Here is a 26,966-nt window from a genome sequence, read left to right as displayed (position 1 = left end):
GCGGAGGAGCAGGGAAGTCTCGCGATGTGTCCGGTCCCGCTATGGGGCTGTGTTGCCGGTCCTGAAGTCTCGCGATGTTTCCAGTTCCTAACACCAGGGGGCGGAGGAGCAGTGAAGTCTCGCGATGTGTCCGGTCCCGCTATGGGGCTGTGTTGCCGGTCCTGAAGTCTCGCGATGTTTCCAGTTCCTAACACCAGGGGGCGGAGGAGCAGTGAAGTCTCGCGATGTGTCCGGTCCCGCTATGGGGCTGTGTTGCCGGTCCTGAAGTCTCGCGATGTTTCCGGTCCAGAGGAAGACGCAGCTCTAACACCAGGACGGAACCAGCACCAGCAGCCCGACCAGAACCAGAACCAGGACCAGAACCAGAACCTGACCCGGTACCAGCTGGACCTCCGCCCCGCTAGCAGCAGAACCACAGGTACCGGTACCGGCCCGGGTTAGGGTTCTGGAGGGGGAGATGCAGCTAACGCTAAAGCTAATGAGCTAAAGCTAACGAGGAAGTCACTGATCAGCTGGTCCTGGTACCGCCCCGGTGGGTCAGCTGATCAGCTGGTTCTGGTACCGCCCCGGTGGGTCAGCTGATCAGCTGGTTCTGGTACCGCCCCGGTGGGTCAGCTGATCAGCTGGTTCTGGTACCGCCCCGGTGGGTCAGCTGATCAGCTGGTCCTGGTACCGCCCCGGTGGGTCAGCTGATCAGCTGGTTCTGGTACCGCCCCGGTGGGTCAGCTGATCAGCTGGTCCTGGTACCGCCCCGGTGGGTCAGCTGACACACTGGTACCAGAACTATAGGACCGGTACCTGGACCTGGTACCAGAACCAGCTGATCAGCTGACACACCACTGTCACTTTACACTCATATTTTATTTAAACCACAGTCACTCTATTGTACATTTTTTCTGACATTTTTATATTTATATACTTTTTTGTACATTTTTTCTGACATTTTTATATTTATATACTTTTTTGTACATTTTTCTGACATTCTTATATTTATATACTTTTTTGTACATTTTTTCTTTGCACATTTCTTGTACATATGAGACATGCCCAACTTATGGAGGAAGTCAGTGATCAGCTGACCAGAGATCCAGCTGACACACCAGGACCGGTACCAGGACTATAGGACCAGAACCAGCTGATCAGCTGACACACCAGGACCGGTACCAGGACTATAGGACCAGAACCAGCTGATCAGCTGACACACCAGGACCGGTACCAGGACTATAGGACCAGAACCAGCTGATCAGCTGACACCGGTACCGGTCCTGGTCCTGGTCCTGGTTCTACTGCACTGGTACCGGTGTTGTGCCGTATTCAGCACCCCTGTTGTAATAGGTTAGTGTAAGTAACTCTTCTTTTGGGATATGCGTATACAAACTCATTAATTGAGAGCATTTACAGATTTATAGTCATAAAACCAACATGTTGAAAACACTATGCAGGTATCAAAACCAGAAGGGTTTTGAAACCTGCATATCTATCACAAAATGAAAAAAAAAATAGTTTTTTAAAAAAATGACAGAGTGCACCCTTTGAACAGACAAACAAATCAACAGATGTCGTGAAAACACAATCTCCTTGGCAGAGGTAACAGGACGAGGGGGTGCTTTCCACGGCAGGGGTGCTGAATACGGCACAACACCGGTACCAGAACTACTGGACCGGTACCGGTCCTCTAACCCTGGTACCAGAACCAGTGCTCCTGGACTGGTACCAGAACTACTGGACCGGTACCGGTCCTCTAACCCTGGTACCAGAACCAGTGCTCCTGGACTGGTACCAGAACTACTGGACCACCAGAACCAGCTGATCAGCTGACACTCCGGTACCAGAACTATAGGACTGGTACCAGAACTATAGGACCGGTACCAGAACTATAGGACCGGTACCAGAACCCCCTCACCAGCGCAAACAGAGACAGTTCCATCAGTAACTGAGTTATTAAACATAAACATGTTGCTGCTTCTCTGGACCAGAACTATAGGACTGGTACTGGTACCAGCTGATCAGCTGACACACCGGTACCAGAACTATAGGACCAGTACCAGAACTACTGGACTGGTACCAGGACCGCTGGACCAGAACCAGAACTACTGTACTGGTACCAGGACCACTGGACCAGAACCAGAACCCCCTAACAAACAGAGACGGTTCCATCAGTAACTGATTTATTAAACATAAACTTGTTGAGAAGCAGCTGCTTCTCTGGGTTTTAGGATAATAAGTTGAATATTCTACTCCTGAGGATAAAGTTAATTTCTCTGGGTTTTAGGATAATAAGTTGAATATTCTACTCCTGAGGATAAAGTTAATTTCTCTGGGTTTTAGGATAATAAGTAGAATATTCTACTCCTGAGGATAAAGTTAATTTCTCTGGGTTCTAGGATAATAAGTTGAATATTCTACTCCTGAAGATAAAGTTAATTTCTCTGGGTTTTAGGATAATAAGTAGAATATTCTACTCCTGAAGATAAAGTTAATTTTATGAATTTTATATTTTCCTCAATTATTAATGAAATATTTATTTTTAAAGGATTTTTTCATGGATGCTACTTTTTAAATATATGTATATTTTAAAATCTCACGTACATTTGAGAACCATGAACTGTTATGTGTGCTATATTGTTATTCTTTTTTTGTGATTATTATTATAGTTGTTGTTCTGATTTCTGCTGATTACATCTGGCAGGGTTACTACCGTTACTACCGTTACTACCGTTACTACCGTTACTACCGTTACTACCGTTACTACCGATGTAAATCAGCCTGTATTATTATTATAGTTGTTGTTCTGATTTCTGCTGGTTACATCTGGCAGGGTTACTACCGATACTACCGTTACTACCGTTACTACCGTTACTACCGTTACTACCGTTACTACCGATGTAAATCAGCCTGTATTATTATTATAGTTGTTGTTCTGATTTCTGCTGATTACATCTGGCAGGGTTACTACCGTTACTACCGTTACTACCGTTACTACCGTTACTACCGTTACTACCGTTACTACCGTTACTACCGATGTAAATCAGCCTGTATTATTATTATAGTTGTTGTTCTGATTTCTGCTGATTACATCTGGCAGGGTTACTACCGTTACTACCGTTACTACCGTTACTACCGTTACTACCGTTACTACCGTTACTACCGTTACTACCGATGTAAATCAGCCTGTGGCTGCAATCTTTATTATTATTGTTGTTGTTCTGATTTCTGCTGATTACATCTGGCAGGGTTACTACCGTTACTACTGTTACTACCGATGTAAATCGCTGCAATCGATTATAAATGATGATAATAATAATTTATTATCATAATAATAATGATAATAAATGGCTGCAATCTGGGGCATCTACATTTTATTTTTTTATTAAAAGAAAATCTTGATTGATGTACACTGTCCCTACCAAAATAAATACATTGAAATTGAAATTGAAACTATAGAACTATAGGACCGGTGCTGGTACCGTTATTTATTTATTTATTTATTTATTTATTGTCTTTCTTTTTTTCTTCTTCGGTGTGACCTGGTATTTTTATTTATTTATTTATTTCCTTTCTTTCTTTTCTTATTTTCTTATCTTTATTTTCTTTTTTATTTCTTTATTTCCTTTCTTTCTTTTCTTATTTTCTTATCTTTATTTTCTTTTTTATTTCTTTATTTTCTTTCTTTCTTTTCTTCTTTATTTATTTATTTCTTTTCTTCTTTATTTATTTATTTATTTATTTATTTATTTATGTATTTATTTATGTATTTATTTATTTATTTATTTATTTATTTATTTATTTATTTACTTTCTTCTTTATTTATTTATTTATGTATTTATTTATTTATGTATTTATTTATTTATTTATTTATTTATTTATTTATTTATTTATTTATTTAATTCTTTCTTTCTTTATTTTCTTCTCCTCCATCTCCAGCAGGATGACGGTACTGGTACTGGTCCAGTGGTACTGGTACTGGTCCAGTGGTACTGGTACTGGTACTGGTACTGGTCCAGTGGTACTGGTACTGGTACTGGTCCAGTGGTACTGGTACTGGTCCAGTGGTACTGGTGTTTAAGTACTACTGTATTTGTCTCCAGCAGGATGACGGTACTGGTCCAGTGGTACTGGTTCTGGTGTTTATGTATTTGTGTATTTGTGTATTCCAGCAGGATGACGGCTGCTCCCTACAACTACTCCTACATCTTCAAGTACATCATCATCGGTGAGTTCTGACCCGGTACTGACCCGGTACTGACCCGGTACTGACCCGGTACTGACCCGGTACTGACCCGGTACTGACCCGGTACTGGTACTGACCCGGTTCTGGTACTGACCCGGTACTGACCCGGTACTGACCCGGTACTGGTACTGACCCGGTTCTGGTACTGACCCGGTACTGACCCGGTACTGACTCGGTTCTGGTACTGACCCGGTACTGACCCGGTACTGGTACTGACCCGGTTCTGACCCGGTACTGGTACTGACCCGGTTCTGACCCGGTACTGGTACTGACCCGGTTCTGACCCGGTACTGGTACTGACCCGGTTCTGACCCGGTACTGGTACTGACCCGGTACTGACCCGGTTCTGGTACTGACCCGGTTCTGGTACTGACCCAGTACTGACTCGGTACTGACCCGGTACCGACCCGGTACTGACCCGGTTCTGGTACTGACCCAGTACTGACTCGGTACTGACCCGGTACCGACCCGGTACTGGTACTGACTCGGTACTGACCCGGTACCGACCCGGTACTGGTACTGACCCAGTACTGACCCGGTACTGACCCGGTACTGACTCGGTACTGACCCGGTACTGGTACTGACTCGGTACTGACCCGGTACCGACCCGGTACTGGTACTGACCCAGTACTGACCCGGTACTGACCCGGTACTGACTCGGTACTGACCCGGTACTGGTACTGACCCAGTACTGACCCGGTACTGACCCGGTACTGACTCGGTACTGACCCGGTACTGGTACTGACCCGGTACTGACCCGGTACTGGTACCGACCCGGTACTGACCCGGTACTGACCCGGTACTGGTACTGACCCGGTACTGACCCGGTACTGACCCGGTTCTGGTACTGACCCGGTACTGACCCGGTACTGACCCGGTTCTGGTACTGACCCGGTACTGACCCGGTACTGACTCGGTTCTGGTACTGACCCGGTACTGACCCGGTACTGGTACTGACCCGGTTCTGACCCGGTACTGGTACTGACCCGGTTCTGACCCGGTACTGGTACTGACCCGGTTCTGACCCGGTACTGGTACTGACCCGGTTCTGACCCGGTACTGGTTCTGACCCGGTACTGGTACTGACCCGGTTCTGACCCGGTACTGGTACTGACCCGGTTCTGACCCGGTACTGGTACTGACCCGGTACTGGTACTGACCCGGTACTGACCCGGTTCTGGTACTGACCCAGTACTGACTCGGTACTGACCCGGTACCGACCCGGTACTGACCCGGTTCTGGTACTGACCCAGTACTGACTCGGTACTGACCCGGTTCTGACCCGGTACTGGTACTGACCCGGTACTGACCCGGTTCTGGTACTGACCCGGTTCTGGTACTGACCCAGTACTGACTCGGTACTGACTCGGTACTGACCCGGTACCGACCCGGTTCTGGTACTGACCCGGTACTGACTCGGTACTGACCCGGTACTGGTACTGACTCGGTACTGACCCGGTACCGACCCGGTACTGGTACTGACCCAGTACTGACCCGGTACTGACCCGGTACTGACTCGGTACTGACCCGGTACTGGTACTGACCCGGTAACGACTCGGTACTGACCCGGTTCTGGTACTGACCCAGTACTGACCCAGTACTGACCCAGTACTGACCCAGTACTGACCCGGTACTGACCCGGTACTGGTACTGACCCGGTTCTGGTACTGACCCGGTACTGACCCGGTACTGGTACTGACCCGGTACTGACCCGGTACTGACCCGGTACTGACCCGGTACTGACCCGGTACTGGTACTGACCCGGTACTGACCCGGTTCTGGTACTGACCCGGTACTGACCCGGTACTGGTACTGACCCGGTACTGACCCGGTACTGGTACTGACCCGGTACTGACCCGGTACTGACCCGGTACTGACCCGGTTCTGGTACTGACCCGGTACTGGTACCGGCCCGGTTCTGGTACTGACCCGGTACTGACCCGGTTCTGGTACTGACCCGGTACTGACCCGGTAACGACCCGGTACTGGTACTGACCCGGTACTGGTACCGGCCCGGTACTGGTACTGACCCGGTAACGACCCGGTTCTGGTACTGACCCGGTACTGGTACTGACCCGGTACTGACCCGGTTCTGGTACTGACCCGGTAACGACTCGGTACTGACCCGGTACTGACCCGGTACTGACCCGGTACTGGTACTGACCCGGTACTGACCCGGTACTGACCCGGTTCTGACCTTTGACCCTGAAAAGGAAAACTCAGTCTTTAGTTCAGAAACTTCTCCAGTTGTTAAATTTTATTGTTTTTCTGAAATTAACATCTTCATTTTTCCATCTCTCAATAATTCAGTATTGTTTTTCTTTTTCATGTTAAATTATCTTTTTCATGTTTTATATTATATTATATTGTTTTATATTATATTATATCTATTTCTATATTGTGTTGTGGCTTTTGCTGTAGTTATTGTTGTTTATGTTTGTTTTATAAAGTTTCCACCTCTCCTGCACAAATACTTCACTGGACCTTTGTTTTTACTGGCGTGGTACTGACCCGGTACCAGCACCTACTGGTTCCGGTCCGGTCTCTAACAGTGTGTTTGTTCTGCAGGAGACATGGGCGTGGTACTGACCCGGTACTGACCCGGTACCAGCTGGTACTGGTTCTGGTCCGGTCTCTAACATGTGTTTGTTCTGCAGGAGACATGGGCGTGGTACTGACCCGGTACCAGCTGGTACTGGTTCTGGTCCGGTCTCTAACGTGTGTTTGTTCTGCAGGAGACATGGGCGTGGTACTGACCCGGTACCAGCTGGTACTGGTTCTGGTCCGGTCTCTAACATGTGTTTGTTCTGCAGGAGACATGGGCGTGGTACTGACCCGGTACCAGCTGGTACTGGTTCTGGTCCGGTCTCTAACATGTGTTTGTTCTGCAGGAGACATGGGCGTGGTACTGACCCGGTAATGGTTCTGGTCCGGTCTCTAACGTGTGTTTGTTCTGCAGGAGACATGGGCGTGGTACTGACCCGGTAATGGTTCTGGTCCAGTCTCTAACATGTGTTTGTTCTGCAGGAGACATGGGCGTGGTACTGACCCGGTACTGGTTCTGGTCCGGTCTCTAACATGTGTTTGTTCTGCAGGAGACATGGGCGTGGTACTGACCCGGTACTGGTTCTGGTCCGGTCTCTAACATGTGTTTGTTCTGCAGGAGACATGGGCGTGGGGAAGTCCTGTCTGCTGCACCAGTTCACTGAGAAGAAATGTGAGTCCTCGCAAAAATCTGGAGCGCTGTTCGGGTTCAGAACCGGCTTCAGAACCGGCTTCAGAACCGGCTTCAGAACCGGGTTCAGAACCGGCTTCAGACCCGGGTTCAGAACCGGCTTCAGAACCGGGTTCAGAACCGGCTTCAGAACCGGCTTCAGACCCGGGTTCAGAACCGGGTTCAGAACCGGGTTCAGAACCGGCTTCAGAACCGGGTTCAGAACCGGGTTCAGAACCGGGTTCAGAACCGGGTTCAGAACCGGCTTCAGAACCGGCTTTCTGTGTTTCTGTCTTTGTTTCCATGGAAACCTGAATTCAGAATTACTATTTCCATGTAAACTCCAAGGAAAACAGTTTAATTCTGAATAATTAATTCAGAATTAAAACCATCCTGTAACCGTGGCCGGTGTTTGTGTAACACCGTGTAACCGTGTCTGTGTAACACTGTGTAAGTGTAACATCTGTAACCGTGTCTGTGTAACACCGTGTAACAGTGTTTGTGTAACACCGTGTAACAGTGTCTGTGTAACACCGTGTAACAGTGTTTGTGTAACACCGTGTAACCGTGTCTGTGTAACACCGTGTAACTGTCTGTGTAACACCTGTAACCGTGTCTGTGTAACACCGTGTAACCGTGTCTGTAACACCGTGTAACTGTCTGTGTAACACCGTGTAACCGTGTCTGTAACACCGTGTAACCGTGTCTGTGTAACACCGTGTAACTGTCTGTGTAACACCGTGTAACCGTGTCTGTAACACTGTGTATCCGTGTCTGTGTAACACCGTGTAACCGTGTCTGTGTAACCGTGTCTGTGTAACACCGTGTAACCGTGTCTGTGTAACACCGTGTAACCGTGTCTGTGTAACACCTGTAACCGTGTCTGTGTAACACCGTGTAACCGTGTCTGTGTAACACCTGTAACCGTGTCTGTGTAACACCCGTGTCTGTGTAACACCGTGTCTGTGTAACACCGTGTAACCGTGTCTGTGTAACACCGTGTAACCGTGTCTGTGTAACACCTGTAACCGTGTCTGTGTAACACCTGTAACCGTGTCTGTGTAACACCGTGTAACCGTGTCTGTGTAACACCTGTAACCGTGTCTGTGTAACACCTGTAACCGTGGCCGGTGTCTGTGTAACACCGTGTAACCGTGTCTGTGTAACACCTGTAACCGTGTCTGTGTAACACCTGTAACCGTGTCTGTGTAACACCCGTGTCTGTGTAACACCGTGTCTGTGTAACACCTGTAACCGTGTCTGTGTAACACCGTGTAACCGTGTCTGTGTAACACCTGTAACCGTGTCTGTGTAACACCTGTAACCGTGGCCGGTGTCTGTGTAACACCGTGTAACCGTGTCTGTGTAACACCGTGTAACCGTGTCTGTGTAACACCGTGTAACCGTGGCCGGTGTCTGTGTAACACCGTGTAACCGTGTCTGTGTAACACCGTGTAACCGTGGCCGGTGTCTGTGTAACACCGTGTAACCGTGTCTGTGTAACACAGTGTAACCGTGTCTGTGTAACACCCGTGTCTGTGTAACATCCGTGTCTGTCTAACACCGTGTAACCGTGTCTGTGTAACATCCATGTCTGTGTAACACCTGTAACCGTGTCTGTCTAACACCGTGTAACCGTGTCTGTGTAACATCCATGTCTGTGTAACACCCGTGTCTGTAACACCCTGTAACATCCGTGTCTGTGTCCAGTCATGGCCGACTGCCCTCACACCATCGGGGTGGAGTTCGGGACCCGGATCATGGAGGTTCACGGCCAGAAGGTGAAGCTGCAGATCTGGGACACGGCCGGACAGGAGCGGTTCAGGGCCGTCACCAGGTCCTACTACCGGGGGGCCGCGGGGGCCCTGATGGTCTACGACATCACCAGGTACTGTCACCTACGACATCACCAGGTACTGTCACCTACGACATCACCAGGTCCTACTACCGGGGGGCCCGGGGCCCTCATGGTGTACGACATCACCAGGTACTGTCACCAGGTCCTACTACCGGGGGGCCCCGGGGCCCTCATGGTCTACAAACAAAAAGTTTTTTAGTGCGTTTTTTCATGCGTTTTTTCCGTGCGTTTTTTCCGTGCGTTTTTTTCGTGCGTTTCTTTCGTGCGTTTCTTTCGTGCGTTCGTGCGTTTTTTCGTGCGTTCGTGCGGTTTTTTCGTGCGTTCGTGCGTTTTTTCGTCAAGCGTACAGTTTGTGTGCGAGCGTGCTTTTTTCATTGTGCCTGCGTTTTTTCGTGCGTGCGTGCGGGCATGCGTTTTTGCGGGCGAGCGTGCGTTTTTTCGTGCGAGCATGTGTTTTTTCATGCGAGCTGTGTTTTTTCGTGCGTTTTTTCCTGCGAGCATGCGTTTTTTCGTGCAAGCGTGCGTTTTTTCGTGCATGTGTGCGTGCGTGCGTGCGTGCGTGCGTTCATTTTTGCGACATTTAGTTTTCGACATTTTGACTTTTTTCTCAAAATTTCCACTTTTTTCTTGATTTCTTTCTCGACATTTCGACTTTTTTCTCAAAATGTCAACTTTTTCATCAAAATTTCAACTTTTTTTTCCGACTTTTTTCATCAAAATTTCAACCTTTTTCTCAAAATGTCAACTTTTTTCTCTAAATTTCAACTTTTTCTCGACTTGTTTCTCAAAACTTTGACTTTTTCATCCAAATTTTGACTTTTTTCTCTAAATTTCAACTTTTTCTCGACTTGTTTCTCAAAACTTTGACTTTTTCATCCAAATTTTTACTTTTTTCTCTAAATTTCAACTTTTTTCTCAACTTTTTTCTCAAAATTTCACCTTTTTCCACCAAAAGCAAGTGCTCAAGATCGACTCCTTTTGAATTCCCCATTTACAGAAATAGAAATTCTGGATACAATCAATTCAATGCCTATAAATAAAAGTCCAGGACCGGACGGTTTCTCAGTTGAATTTTATAAGGAATTCTGGTCAGAGATTAAACCTATATTTTTGACAATGTTGAACAATTTCTGTTATAAAAAATTACTTCCTCAATCAATGAATTTAGCACATATTAGTGTTTTACATAAAAGTGGTAAAGATCCTCTACAGTACTCGTCATATAGACCTATAAGTCTCTTGGATCATGATTATAAGATCATCACTAAGCTATTAGCAAGAAGACTGGACTCTGTTTTGCCTAAGTTGGTCAATCCAGACCAGTCAGGCTTTATAAAGGGGAGATATGCTTCTGACAATATAAGGAGAGTTTTGAATATAATTAATTCTCTCAACAACCGCCAGGAGCCTTCTCTTCTTCTTTCTTTAGATGCAGAGAAGGCTTTTGACAGAGTTGAGTGGAAATTTCTTTTTTCTGTTTTATATAAATTTGATTTAGGTGTTAATTTCATTGAATGGATTAAAATGATTTATAATTGTCCAAAAGCTGCAGTAATAACCAATGGCAGGTGCTCTGACTTTTTTTCTTTATCTAGAGCAGGGGTTCCCAACCTTTTTTGTGCCAAGGACCAGCACAAGTATAAACAAAAAGCTCATGGACCGGTTGATAATTTATGTCAATTTTAATAAACATTTTAGAAAAAAACAATGCATTTTAAATAGGACGGCAACTAACGACTATTTTAATAGTCAACTAGTCACCGATTATTGAAACGATTAGTTGACTAATCGGATAATTAGTAATGTTTTCTTAAATTTAGTATGAGGTTGCTTTAATTATGTGGCAAATGATAATAAACACGAGAAAGATGGGTACTTCAATGAAAAATAGATATTTTATTCAACTTTGCTGCTGTTCATACAAAAAGTAAATAAAAAAAAACAAGGACAGGCACAGTGATCAGTCAGTATAGACATATATCCATAAATAAATAAACCTCTGTCCATTATTTTTCATGTTTTAAGGACAGGCAATTGTGTTATATAAAAAATAAATCATAAAATAAAATAAAACGTCTCGTATTTTTTCCCCAACAAGTGGGTTAAATGGGTTCTGGATGGCAGGACGTTCTCTGGGTTGAACTGGTATGTTCAAACCCGTCACCATCAACCGTGGAGAGCCTCATATCACAGATCAGCATCTGCAGTATTGATCAGTGAGCGCAGTCGTCTGGTGCGGGGAACACGTCTGCTTCTTTTGCAGAAAGGGGTCCATGGTGGCTCTTCATCGGTCTGCATGCATTTAATTTAAAATACTTTTGTCAGGCATAACGTTAAAGCTCTCTTTTAAAGCCAAAATACGTTTAATATCTTACCAAGGCGAGTCCGTTTCGTTCAACTGTCCGAGGTGCTTTTTCTATTCAAATGCTCGTGCATTACAAACGTGCTCCGGTGATAAGCAAGGTCTGCTTTGCAAACCTTGCAAGTCTTCTTTTTATTCGCTGTATCCAGGCTAAAATGCTCCCGAACTTTTGAAGTTTTGTTACCCGCAGCTGCGCTGAGACGCAAAAAAAAAAAAAAGCTGAGACCCTGTCATGGGGACCCTGTCGTGCAGCGCGGCTCTCGGCAGAGATTGTATGAGTTAAAGTGAAGTGAGATGCCTCACTCCATTGGGAAAAAAACGTCTGGTGAGAATTGCCGACAATTTTGATTATCGCTTTTTGTCGACAAATCGTTGCAGCCCTAATTATGATCGGAACACAAGCCATTTCACGGCCCAGTAGTAATGGCTCTACGGACCGGGGGTTGGGAATCACGGATCTAGAGGGACAAGGTAGGGCTGTCCTTTGTCACCTTTGCTTTTTGCAATGGTGATCGAACCTTTGGCGGCAAGTGTAAGAGACAACATAAGTATTCAAGGTTTAAAGGTCGATAATAACGAACATAAAATTTCCTTATATGCAGACGATATTCTTTTATACATCACGGACCCAGAGAAATCAATATCACACTTGCAAAACACAATTAAACAGTTTGGAAGTTACTCAGGTTATAAGATCAATTTCAGTAAATCTAATGCTGTTCTCTTACACATGACACCAACAGAAGAAATGCTTACATCTTGTCCCTTTCATTGGACACCAGGGGGCTTTAAATATTTGGGTAAACATATTACTCCCAATTTAGATAATCTGTTTGAAGAAAATTACACCACAATTGTACACAAGATAAAATCAGACCTGTTAACATGGTCTTCTCTTCCACTGTCACTATTAGGGCGCATAAACACTATTAAAATGAATGTTCTACCAAGATTTATTTTTCTTTTCCAGATGTTACCATGCTTTTTATCTGTGGAGTTCTTTAAACCATTAAATAGCGGCATCTCAAAATTCATTTGGGGCAATAAAAAACCTAGGATCAGTTTAATGACCCTAATGAAACCAGAATCCATGGGAGGTCTTGGCCTCCCCAATCTCCAATATTATTTTTGGGCAGCCCAGTTAAGGAATCTGGTATCTTGGGCATTGGGGAGACACGAGTCTCGGTGGGTCCAAATGGAGGCAAAGTTTTTCGAACCCCTGCCACTGGTCTCTTATTTTTATGAATAAGTTTGAAAAAATAAAAAACATAGACAAATGTTTCTCTGTTTTTAATACCCTGTTAGCATGGAGAGATTGTAGGAAAAAAAACAGTATTACCACCTGTACTTCAATTCATTCCACTATTTATCAAAATCCAGATCTGAATATCAGACATATCAACATAGGTGAATGGGAAAACTCTGGTTTAAAACAGTGTAAGGATTTATTTAATTTGAACATGCAATTAAAATCATTCATTGACTTAAAATCAGAATACAACATCCCTGACAAACACTTTTTTAAATATTTACAAATACGTAGCATTGTTCAATCACTTATCAAAGCAAATAAAATTCGACTTGGACTATCTGAAATAGAGGACATATTTATAACTTCAGACACAATTAAAGGAAAGATCAGTGAATTTTATAATATTTTATCACAAGGAGGTTTGTCATCTTTCCAAACTTTAGTGAAGATATGGGAGAAGGAGTTGGGGATGGTCTTTGAAGAAAACACTTGGTTAAATATATGTGAAAATATAAATTTTCCTTTTACTAGTAATAAAATTAAAGAGGCTAATTTTAAATTTATTCACAAATTTTATTTAACTCCAATTAAAATGCACAAAATTTCAAACGATATCTCTTCAAAATGTCCAAGATGCAAAAAAATCGATGGAACATTTGTACATATGTTTTGGGAATGTGATCTTTTATTAAGTTTCTGGAAATTCATTCATTCCTTCACACAATCAGTATTAGAAATTAATTTTGATTTAAGCTCCAATTTGTATTTATTAAACGACACACTGGATCTTCAGTTAGACCGGAAAAAAAGCAGGATATTAATTATGATCACATACTTCGCTAAGAAATGCATACTTTTACTTTGGAAAGATGATTCCCCTCCAACTTTCAAGTTTTTTTTGGATCAAATTTCAGTTTTTTTACCATTGGAAAAATTAACTTTAGAAAAATACAACCGTGCTCATATTTTTCAAGAATTTTGGTTCCCATTACTCTCAAAACTGGATAATTTTTCCAAAGGGGACCAATGAGTATCTTTATTTTGTTTTCGAACTTGTGCCTTATAGGTATGTATGTTTGTATGTATATATGGATATATATATATATAGTTTGATATCGCTGTTGCTGCCATTATATATTTTTTTATTTTTATTTTTATTTTTTTTTAAATATTTATTTAATTTTGTTCTCCCTTAATGTTTTTTTTTTTTTTTTTTTCCCTAGGGTAATTATGGGGAGGGTAGGAATGTGGGTATAATAGAAATCATGCATGTGAAAATGTGAATTGTGAAAATTATTGTGAAATAAAAAGATATTTAAAAAAAAAAAAAAAAATCACCTTTTTTAATAAAAATTTCAACTTTTTCATAAAAATTTAAACTTTTTTTCCGACTTTTTTCATAAAAATTTCAACCTTTTTCTCAAAATGTCAACTTTTTTCTCTAAATTTCAACTTTTCTCTCAACTTTTTTCTCAAAATTTCACCTTTTTCTCAAAATTTCAACTTTTTTCTCTAAATTTAAACTTTTCTCTCAACTTTTTCTCTCAAAATTTCAACTTTTTCATCAAAATATCAACTTTTTTCTCGACTTTTTTCTCAAAATTTTAACTTTTTCTCAACATTTCCACTTTTAATTTTTACTGGTCCAGTGGTGCTGGTACCAGATGATCATTGGCTGAGTCAGCTGTCAATCAAAGGTCTATAACCAGATGATCATTGTATTGGTTTATATTTATTATTAATTAACTCCTGGTGTTTCTGCAGGAGAAGCACCTACAACCACCTGAGCAGCTGGTTGACGGACGCCAGGAACCTGACCAACCCCAACACGGTGAGTTATTGATCCGTTATTGATCCGTTATTGATCCAGGAACCTGACCAACCCCAACACGGTGAGTTATTGATCCAGGAACCTGACCAACCCCAACACGGTAATAATAATAATACATTTTTTTTTCCTGGAACTCAAGGTCGCCGTACACAACACGTTCAAAAATAAAACCAGCAGAACACTTTTAAAAAACAGATCAATAACACCAATCAATCAATCGGTGAGTGTTATTGATCCGGGAGAGAGCACCTCCAGAACTGAGTAAATCTAAGTAGATCACAGTAGATTACAGAGTAGATCACAGTAGATTACAAAGTAGATTACAGTAGATTACAGAGTAGATCACAGTAGATTACAGAGTAGCTCCAAGTAGATTACAGAGTAGATTACAGTAGATCAGAGTAAATTACAGAGTAGATCACAGTAGATTACAGAGTAGATCACAGTAGATTACAGAGTAGATCCAAGTAGATTAGTGTAACTCTATAATAACAATTATACACAAGGAAGGTAAGGACCCATCACAATGTGAAGGATACAGACCCATAACTTTATTAAATGTGGACCAAAAGTTGCTAAGCAGTATCATAGCCGACAGATTAGCTAAAATTGTAACTGATATTATAAATTTAGACCAGACAGGGTTTATTATAAATAGACAATTATCAGATGGAAGAAGAAGAAGAAGAAGAAGAAGAAGAAGAAGAAGAAGAAGAAGAAGAAGAAGAAGAAGAAGAAGAAGAAGAAGAAGAAGAAGAAGAAGAAGAAGAAGAAGAAGAAGAAGAAGAAGAAGAAGAAGAAGGCTTCCCTTAGTACTCCCACAATGGGGAAATTCTTTCTCTGCATTTAACCCATTTTTTAGTTGAACTAGTAGCAGTGGTCGCCATGCAATGGCACGGCGCCCGGGGAGCAGTAAGGGTTAAGGGACTTGCTCAGGGGCCCAAGGTGGTTGACTTTTGGTTGCAATCCAGGGGCTTGAACCTGGTCCTCCAGACTCCACCCCTCCTCTGTAACCACTAGGCTGCCCCCCTAGACGTACACAGAATATAATAGAACAAGCACATAAACATGAAAAGCAGGCACTCATACTCACCTTAGATGCAGAAAAAGCATTTGATAGAGTGGCGTGGCCTTTTATTTTTGAGACCTGTCAAAGCTTTGGTTTTAGTACAGACTACAGAGTAGATTAAAGAATATATCACTTGGCATGAATCTATAAAAGATTCTGTCCCCCTATGGAGGCTGATTGATCAGGTATTGATCAGGTATTGATCTTTCCCCAGGTGATCATCCTGATCAGGAACAAGGCTGATATTGATCATGTTTCCACAGGTGATTGATCAGGTGATTGATCAGGTATTGATCTTTCCCCAGGTGATCATCCTGATCGGGAACAAGGCTGATATTGATCATGTTTCCACAGGTATTGATCAGGTATTGATCAGGTGATTGATCAGGTATTGATCTCTCCCCAGGTGATCATCCTGATCGGGAACAAGGCTGATATTGATCAGGTATTGATCTCTCCCCAGGTGATCATCCTGATCGGGAACAAGGCCGACCTGGAGGCTCAGAGAGACGTGACGTACGAAGAGGCCAAGCAGTTTGCAGAGGAGAACGGTGAGTCAGCAGTTCTGGTTAGGTTAAGAGGTTAGGTTAGGTTAGTGGTTAGTTCTGGTTCTGGTTGAGCTGATCAGACCTGCGGCTGGGACTGACTGTGTGTTATTGATCTGTTATTGATCTGGGACTGACTGTGTGTTATTGAACTGTTATTGATCTGGGACTGACTGTGTGTTATTGATCTGTTATTGATCTGGGACTGACTGTGTGTTATTGATCTGTTATTGATCAGGTCTGCTGTTCCTGGAGGCCAGCGCTAAGACGTGAGTAGCTTCTCCGGACCAATCAGAGCCGACGTTTATTCATAACCACTGATTTTATGTTTATTGTGATTCTATTAGCTTATTGACTTTAAAATGAAATATTTAGTGAATGTATTGTTATTAGCGTGTTTTGAAATATTTATATTTTTATATAATTCTGTGATTTTGATATGATATTGTTATTGTTTATATTGTCATTTGTATTGGAGAACGTGGAGGAACATTATTTTTATTATATTTTATTATATTTTTATAGGGAGGAGAACGTGGAGGAACATTATTTTTATTATATTTTATTATATTTTTATAGGGAGGAGAACGTGGAGGAACATTATATTTTATTATATTTTTATAGGGGGAGAACGTAGAGGAAGTGTTATATTTTATTATATTTTATATTTTATTATATTTATTATAGGGGGGAGAACGGGGAGGAGGTGTTATATTTTATTATATTTTATATTTTATTATATTTATTATAGGGGGGAGAACGTGGAGGAATCGTTATATTTTAATTATATTTTTATATTTAGGGGGGAGAACGTGGAGGAGGTGTTATATTTTATTATATTGTATTATATTATATTTAGGGGGAGAACGTGGAGGAAGTGTTATATTTTATTATATTTTTATATTTTATTATAGGGGGGAGAACGTAGAGGAAGCGTTATATTTTATTATATTATATTTATTATATTTTATTATATTTATATTTTTATAGAGGGGAGAACGTGGAGGAAGCGTTATATTTTATTATATTTTTATATTTTATTATATTATATTTAGGGGGGAGAACGTGGAGGAAGCGTTATATTTTATTATATTTTTATATTTTATTATATTTATTATATTTTATTATATTTTTATATTTTATTATATTTATTATATTTTTATATATAGGGGGGAGAACGTGGAGGAAGCGTTATATTTTATATTTTATTTAATATTTTTATATTTAGGGGGGAGAATGTAGAGGAAGCGTTATATTTTATTATATTTATTATATTTATTATATTTTATATTATTTAGGGGGGAGAACGTAGAGGAAGCGTTATATTTTATTATATTTTTATATTTTATTATATTATATTTTATTATATTTAGATTTATATTATATATTATAGGGGGAAGAATGTAGAGGAAGCGTTATAATTTATATTTTATTATATTTTTATATTTCTCTCCAGGGGGGAGAACGTAGAAGAAGCGTTATATTTTATTATATTTTATTATAGGGGGGAGAACGTGGAGGAAGCGTTATATTTTATTATATTATATTTTTATATTTTATATTTTATTATATTTTATTACAGAGGGGAGAATGTAGAAGAAGCGTTATAATTTATATTATATTTTATATTTTTATATCCAGAGGGGAGAACGTAGAGGAAGCGTTATAATTTATATTTTATTTTATATTTTTATATTTAGAGGTGAAAACGTAGAAGAAGCGTTATATTTTAATATATTTTATTATATTTTTATGTTTTTATATTTATTACAGGGGTGAGAATGTAGAAGAAGCGTTATATTTTATTATATTATATTTTTATATTTTATATTTTATTATATTTTATTACAGAGGGGAGAACGTAGAAGAAGCGTTATAATTTATATTTTATTGTATTTTATTATATTATATTTATTATATTTTTATAGGGGGGAGAATGTAGAGGAAGCGTTATATTTTATTATATTTATTTTATGATATTTATATTTTTATATTTCTCTCCAGAGGGGAGAATGTAGAAGAAGCGTTATATTTTATTATATTTATTTTATGATATTTATATTTTTATATTTCTCTCCAGAGGGGAGAACGTAGAAGAAGCGTTATATTTTATTATATTTATTTTATGATATTTATATTTTTATATTTCTCTCCAGGGGGGAGAACGTAGAAGAAGCGCTATATTTTATTATATTTTTATATTTCTCTCCAGAGGGGAGAACGTAGAGGAAGCGTTATATTTTATTATATTTATTTTATGATATTTATATTTTTATATTTCTCTCCAGAGGGGAGAACGTAGAAGAAGCGTTATATTTTATTATATTTATTTTATGATATTTATATTTTTATATTTCTCTCCAGAGGGGAGAACGTAGAAGAAGCGTTATATTTTATTATATTTATTTTATGATATTTATATTTTTATATTTCTCTCCAGAGGGGAGAACGTAGAAGAAGCGTTATATTTTATTATATTTATTTTATGATATTTATATTTTTATATTTCTCTCCAGAGGGGAGAACGTAGAAGAAGCGTTATATTTTATTATATTTATTTTATGATATTTATATTTTTATATTTCTCTCCAGAGGGGAGAACGTAGAAGAAGCGTTATATTTTATTATATTTATTTTATGATATTTATATTTTTATATTTCTCTCCAGAGGGGAGAATGTAGAAGAAGCGTTATAATTTATATTATATTTTATATTTTTATATCCAGAGGGGAGAACGTAGAAGAAGCGTTATATTTTATTATATTTTATTATATTTATTATATTTTATTATATTTTTATATTTAGGGGGGAGAACGTAGAGGAAGCGTTATATTTTATATTTTATTTTATATTTTTATATTTAGGGGGGAGAACGTAGAGGAAGTGTTATATTTTATATTTTATTTTATATTTCTCTCCAGAGGGGAGAACGTAGAGGAAGTGTTATATTTTATATTTTATTTTATATTTCTCTCCAGAGGGGAGAACGTAGAGGAAGCGTTATATTTTATTATATTTTTATATTTCTCTCCAGAGGGGAGAACGTAGAGGAAGCGTTATATTTTATTATATTTTATTGTATTTTATTATATTATATTTATTATATTTTTATAGGGGGGAGAATGTAGAAGAAGCGTTATATTTTATTATATTTATTATATTTTTTTATATTATTTAGGGGGGAGAACGTAGAAGAAGCGTTCCTGGAAGCGTTATATTTTATTTTATTTATATCTATTATAGGGGTGAAAACGTAGAGGAAGCGTTATATTTTAATATATTTTATTATTTTATATTTTATAGGGGGGAGAACGTAGAGGAAGCGTTATATTTTATATTTTATTTTATATTTCTTACAGAGGGGAAAACGTAGAAGAAGCGTTATATTTTATTATTTTATATTTTATATTTTATTATATTTTATAGGGGGGAAAACGTAGAAGAAGCGTTCCTGGAAGGGTTATATTTTATTATATTTTTATATTTTATATTTCTTACAGAGGGGAAAACGTAGAAGAAGCGTTCCTGGAAGGGTTATATTTTATTATATTTTATTATAATTTATAGGGGGGAAAACGTAGAAGAAGCGTTCCTGGAAGGGTTATATTTTATTATATTTTATTATATTTTATAGGGGTGAAAACGTAGAAGAAGCGTTATATTTTAATATATTTTATTGTATCTTATTATATTATATTTATTATATTTTTATAGAGGGGAGAATGTAGAGGAAGCGTTATATTTTATTATATTTATTTTATGATATTTATATTTTTATATTTCTCTCCAGAGGGGAGAACGTAGAAGAAGCGTTATATTTTATTATATTTATTATATTTTATTATATTTATTATATTTTATTATATTTTATAGGGGTGAAAACGTAGAAGAAGCGTTATATTTTAATATATTTTATTGTATTTTATTATATTATATTTATTATATTTTTATAGGGGGGAGAATGTAGAGGAAGCGTTATATTTTATTATATTTTATTGTATTTTATTATATTATATTTATTATATTTTTATAGGGGGGAGAATGTAGAGGAAGCGTTATATTTTATTATATTTTATTGTATTTTATTATATTATATTTATTATATTTTTATAGGGGGGAGAACGTAGAGGAAGCGTTATATTTTATTATATTTATTTTATGATATTTATATTTTTATATTTCTCTCCAGAGGGGAGAATGTAGAAGAAGCGTTATATTTTATTATATTTATTTTATGATATTTATATTTTTATATTTCTCTCCAGAGGGGAGAATGTAGAGGAAGCGTTATATTTTATTATATTTTATTGTATTTTATTATATTATATTTATTATATTTTTATAGGGGGGAGAACGTAGAGGAAGCGTTATATTTTATTATATTTATTTTATGATATTTATATTTTTATATTTCTCTCCAGAGGGGAGAATGTAGAAGAAGCGTTCCTGGAAGCCGCTAAGAGAATCTACCAGAACATCCAGGACGGGAGTTTGGACCTGAACGCTGCCGAGTCCGGAGTCCAGCACAAACCCACCCTGACCCCCCAGGGGGGCCGGGTCCAGGACCAGGGCCAGGGGGGGCCCCGGGAGGGCTGCAGCTGCTGACCTGGACCTGGACCAGGACCAGGACCCTAGACCAGGTACTGACCCAGAACTAAACCCAGAACTAGACCCAGAACTAAACCCTGACCCCCCAGGGGGGCCGGGTCCAGGACCAGGGCCAGGGGGGGCAGGGAGGGCTGCAGCTGCTGACCAGGACCAGGACCTGGACCTGGACCCTAGACCAGGTACTGACCCAGAACTAGACCCAGAACTAGACCCTAGACCCCCCAGGGGGGCCGGGTCCAGGACCAGGGCCAGGGGGGGCCCCGGGAGGGCTGCAGCTGCTGACCAGGACCTGGACCAGGACCTGGACCCTAAACCAGGTACTGACCCCCTACTGTAGACCTGCAGGACCCTAGACCAGGTACTGACCCAGAACTAAACCCAGAACTAGACCCTAGACCCCATGCGTTTTTGCGTTTTTTCGTGCGTTTTTGAGTTTTTTCATGCGTTTTTTCGTGCGTACGTGCGTTTTTGCATTTTTTCGTGCGTTTTTGCGTTTTTTCGTGCGTTTTTGCGTTTTTTCGTGCGTTTTTTTGGAGGTTTTTTCGTGCGTACGTGCGTTTTTTCGTGCGTTTTTTCGTGCGTTTTTTCGTGCGATCGTGCTTTTTTTCGTGCGTTCGTGCGTTTTTGCATTTTTTCGTGCGTTTTCTTGTGCGTACGTGCGTTTTTGCATTTTTTCGTGCGTTTTTGCGTTTTTTCGTGCGTTTTTGCGTTTTTTCGTGCGTTTTTTTGGAGGTTTTTTCGTGCGTACGTGCGTTTTTTCGTGCGTTTTTTCGTGCGTTTTTTCGTGCGATCGTGCTTTTTTTCGTGCGTTCGTGCGTTTTTGCATTTTTTCGTGCGTTTTCTTGTGCGTACGTGCGTTTTTGCATTTTTTGCGTGGGTTTTTCGTGCGTTCGTGCGTTTTTTCGTGCGTTTTTTCATGCGTTAGTGCATTTTTTCGTGCGTTTTTGCGTGCGTTCGTGCGTTTTTTCGTGCGTTTTTGTGTTTTTTTGTGCGTTCGTGCGTTTTTTCGTGCATTTTTGTGGTTTTTGTGTTTTTTTTCGTGTTTCTTCGTGCGTTCATGCGTTTTTGCATTTTTTCGTGCGTTTTTTCGTGCGTTTTTTCGTGCGTTTTTTGTTTTTTCGTGCGTTTTTGTGTTTTTTCGTGCGTTTCTTTGTGCGTTTTTTTTTAGGTTTTTTCGTGCGTACGTGCGTTTTTTCGTGCGTTTTTACGTGCGTTTTTTCGTGCGTTTTTGTGTTTTTTTTCGTGCGTTTGTGCGTCTGGTTCTGATGGTTACTCTGGTTCTGATGGTTACTCTGGTTCTGATGGTTACTCTCTGGTTCTGATGGTTACTCTGGTTCTGATGGTTACTCTCTGGTTCTGATGGTTACTCTGGTTCTGATGGTTACTCTCTGGTTCTGATGGTTACTCTCTGGTTCTGATGGTTACTCTCTGGTTCTGATGGTTACTCTCTGGTTCTGATGGTTACTCTGGTTCTGATGGTTACTCTCTGGTTCTGATGGTTACTCTCTGGTTCTGATGGTTACTCTCTGGTTCTGATGGTTACTCTCTGGTTCTGATGGTTACTCTGGTTCTGATGGTTACTCTCTGGTTCTGATGGTTACTCTGGTTCTGATGGTTACTCTGGTTCTGATGGTTACTCTCTGGTTCTGATGGTTACTCTGGTTCTGATGGTTACTCTGGTTCTGATGGTTACTCTGGTTCTGATGGTTACTCTCTGGTTCTGATGGTTACTCTCTGGTTCTGATGGTTACTCTGGTTCTGATGGTTACTCTCTGGTTCTGATGGTTACTCTGGTTCTGATGGTTACTCTGGTTCTGATGGTTACTCTGGTTCTGATGGTTACTCTCTGGTTCTGATGGTTACTCTCTGGTTCTGATGGTTACTCTCTGGTTCTGATGGTTACTCTCTGGTTCTGATGGTTACTCTGGTTCTGATGGTTACTCTCTGGTTCTGATGGTTACTCTGGTTCTGATGGTTACTCTGGTTCTGATGGTTACTCTCTGGTTCTGATGGTTACTCTCTGGTTCTGATGGTTACTCTGGTTCTGATGGTTACTCTCTGGTTCTGATGGTTACTCTGGTTCTGATGGTTACTCTGGTTCTGATGGTTACTCTCTGGTTCTGATGGTTACTCTCTGGTTCTGATGGTTACTCTCTGGTTCTGATGGTTACTCTCTGGTTCTGATGGTTACTCTCTGGTTCTGATGGTTACTCTGGTTCTGATGGTTACTCTGGTTCTGATGGTTACTCTGGTTCTGATGGTTACTCTCTGGTTCTGATGGTTACTCTCTGGTTCTGATGGTTACTCTGGTTCTGATGGTTACTCTCTGGTTCTGATGGTTACTCTCTGGTTCTGATGGTTACTCTCTGGTTCTGATGGTTACTCTGGTTCTGATGGTTACTCTGGTTCTGATGGTTACTCTGGTTCTGATGGTTACTCTGGTTCTGATGGTTACTCTGGTTCTGATGGTTACTCTCTGGTTCTGATGGTTACTCTGGTTCTGATGGTTACTCTCTGGTTCTGATGGTTACTCTCTGGTTCTGATGGTTACTCTCTGGTTCTGATGGTTACTCTGGTTCTGATGGTTACTCTGGTTCTGATGGTTACTCTGGTTCTGATGGTTACTCTGGTTCTGATGGTTACTCTGGTTCTGATGGTTACTCTCTGGTTCTGATGGTTACTCTGGTTCTGATGGTTACTCTCTGGTTCTGATGGTTACTCTCTGGTTCTGATGGTTACTCTGGTTCTGATGGTTACTCTCTGGTTCTGATGGTTACTCTGGTTCTGATGGTTACTCTGGTTCTGATGGTTACTCTGGTTCTGATGGTTACTCTGGTTCTGATGGTTACTCTGGTTCTGATGGTTACTCTGGTTCTGATGGTTACTCTGGTTCTGATGGTTACTCTGGTTCTGATGGTTACTCTCTGGTTCTGATGGTTACTCTCTGGTTCTGATGGTTACTCTGGTTCTGATGGTTACTCTCTGGTTCTGATGGTTACTCTCTGGTTCTGATGGTTACTCTCTGGTTCTGATGGTTACTCTCTGGTTCTGATGGTTACTCTCTGGTTCTGATGGTTACTCTGGTTCTGATGGTTACTCTCTGGTTCTGATGGTTACTCTGGTTCTGATGGTTACTCTGGTTCTGATGGTTACTCTGGTTCTGATGGTTACTCTGGTTCTGATGGTTACTCTGGTTCTGATGGTTACTCTCTGGTTCTGATGGTTACTCTGGTTCTGATGGTTACTCTCTGGTTCTGATGGTTACTCTGGTTCTGATGGTTACTCTCTGGTTCTGATGGTTACTCTCTGGTTCTGATGGTTACTCTCTGGTTCTGATGGTTACTCTGGTTCTGATGGTTACTCTGGTTCTGATGGTTACTCTGGTTCTGATGGTTACTCTCTGGTTCTGATGGTTACTCTCTGGTTCTGATGGTTACTCTCTGGTTCTGATGGTTACTCTGGTTCTGATGGTTACTCTGGTTCTGATGGTTACTCTGGTTCTGATGGTTACTCTGGTTCTGATGGTTACTCTGGTTCTGATGGTTACTCTGGTTCTGATGGTTACTCTGGTTCTGATGGTTACTCTCTGGTTCTGATGGTTACTCTCTGGTTCTGATGGTTACTCTGGTTCTGATGGTTACTCTCTGGTTCTGATGGTTACTCTCTGGTTCTGATGGTTACTCTGGTTCTGATGGTTACTCTGGTTCTGATGGTTACTCTGGTTCTGATGGTTACTCTGGTTCTGATGGTTACTCTGGTTCTGATGGTTACTCTCTGGTTCTGATGGTTACTCTGGTTCTGATGGTTACTCTGGTTCTGATGGTTACTCTCTGGTTCTGATGGTTACTCTGGTTCTGATGGTTACTCTCTGGTTCTGATGGTTACTCTGGTTCTGATGGTTACTCTCTGGTTCTGATGGTTACTCTGGTTCTGATGGTTACTCTGGTTCTGATGGTTACTCTGGTTCTGATGGTTACTCTCTGGTTCTGATGGTTACTCTGGTTCTGATGGTTACTCTGGTTCTGATGGTTACTCTGGTTCTGATGGTTACTCTCTGGTTCTGATGGTTACTCTGGTTCTGATGGTTACTCTCTGGTTCTGATGGTTACTCTGGTTCTGATGGTTACTCTCTGGTTCTGATGGTTACTCTGGTTCTGATGATATTAATGAATCACATTTACATTTATTTATCCTTTATAAACTGGGTCAGTACCGGTACCGGTCCAGGTCCAGGAATGATTTTAAACAATAAACATAAATGTGACGAGTATTTGATGAGATTTTCCAGATGTAACAACTTTCTTATTATTTCTTATATCAACTTTAACTTTATTTATTTCAATAAAATATGGCAGGGATGATAGTTGGATTTCTGGTCCAGTACCTTAATGTTTTTATATAAAGAAAGTAGTGGTTTAAGTGCAGAGTTACTAGCAGTATGTTATATATTATTATTATTATTATTATTATTATTATTATTATTATTATTATTATTATTATTATTATTTATTTGTAATATGTTATATATTATTATTATTATTACTATTATTATTATTATTATTATTATTATTATTATTATTATTATTATTTATTTGTAATATGTTATATATTATTATTATTATTATTATTATTATTTGTAATATGTAATATAATATTTGTAATATGTTATATATTATTATTATCATTATAATTATCATTATCATTATCATTATTATTATCATTATTATTATTATTATTCTATATTATTATTGTTATTATTATTATTATATATTTGTAATATGTTATATATTATTATTATTATTATTATTATTATTATTATTATTATATATTTGTAATATGTTATATATTATTATTATTATCATTATTATTATTATTATTATTATTATTATTATTATTATTATTATTATTATTATCATTATTATCATTATTATCATTATTATATATTATTATTGTTATTATTATTATATATTTGTAATATGTTATATATTATTATTATCATTATTATTATTATTATCATTATTATTATATATTTGTAATATGTTATATATTATTATCATTATTATTATCATTATTATTATTATTATTATTATTATTATCATTATTATTATTATTATCATTATTATTATTATTATTATTATATATTATTATTGTTATTATTATTATATATTTGTAATATTTTATATATTATTATTATTATCATTATTATTATCATTATTATTATATATTTGTAATATGTTATATATTATTATTATTATCATTATTATTATCATTATCATTATAATTATTATTATTATATATTTGTAATATGTTATATATTATTATTATCATTATTATTATTATTATTATTATTATCATTATTATTATATATTTGTTATATGTTATAAGATCATAAAGTGCATCATCAGTGCAGCTTTGGTTGATGTAACTGCATCATGTCTAAACTTTACCAGATTAAATTTGATTCTCTTAGAAACTTTGATACGTTCTTTAAATTTAAGATTCTTCTAATTTAAGAGGTTCTGGTTCTGAATCTCTGGTTCTGGTTCTGTTTGTTCAGGTTCTGAAGGACCAAAGAGGTGGAGAATCCTGGACCTGGACCCGGGTCCCCGAGGAAAAACCGGTTCCACCGAGAACCAGCGCCTTAAACTCCGGAGTCCGGACCTGGAACCACATCAGCACCTGGAACCAGAACCAGAACCAGGAACCGGAACCAGAACCCCCTGGACCTGGAACCAGAACTGGAACCAGACCTGGACCCCGCCCCCCCCGGACGATGGAGGACAGGTTTCCATGGCGACCTCTCCTCCATCGAGTCTTTACCGTCTGTCTCTTTTCTCTCCGTGTTTTCACTTCTGAGTCTTTTATTATTTATGATAAACTTGTGATGATTTTCTTCAGCAGGAAGTTCTGCTGAACCAAAAACCTGGAAATATAAACCTGGAACTACATCAACTACACACATGTAAATAAAGTTAATGTCATGTAAATACTGGGA

At 39.4% G+C, this 26,966-nt stretch overlaps 1 protein-coding gene across 2 annotated transcripts; it reads left to right on the top strand.

The window, feature by feature from the left end:
• Nucleotides 1-267: 267 nt before the first annotated feature.
• Nucleotides 268-26,966, top strand: LOC133451354 (ras-related protein Rab-14-like). Of its 2 annotated transcripts, XM_061730329.1 has the most exons (9): nucleotides 268-418; nucleotides 4,158-4,213; nucleotides 7,395-7,448; nucleotides 9,156-9,333; nucleotides 14,682-14,748; nucleotides 16,281-16,368; nucleotides 16,601-16,631; nucleotides 20,785-21,003; nucleotides 26,529-26,966. In XM_061730329.1, the coding sequence occupies exons 2-8, from the start codon at nucleotides 4,162-4,164 to the stop codon at nucleotides 20,966-20,968; spliced, it is 654 nt and encodes a 217-aa protein (XP_061586313.1). In that variant the 5' UTR covers nucleotides 268-418; nucleotides 4,158-4,161; the 3' UTR covers nucleotides 20,969-21,003; nucleotides 26,529-26,966. The 2 variants fall into 2 exon arrangements, with proteins under 2 accessions (XP_061586313.1, XP_061586314.1); XM_061730330.1 differs by lacking the exons at nucleotides 20,785-21,003; nucleotides 26,529-26,966 and adding an exon at nucleotides 19,790-19,892.

Source organism: Cololabis saira, chromosome 9 (assembly GCF_033807715.1).
Source record: "Cololabis saira isolate AMF1-May2022 chromosome 9, fColSai1.1, whole genome shotgun sequence".
Lineage (NCBI taxonomy): Eukaryota > Metazoa > Chordata > Actinopteri > Beloniformes > Belonidae > Cololabis > Cololabis saira.
This window is presented reverse-complemented; position numbering and strand designations above follow the sequence as displayed.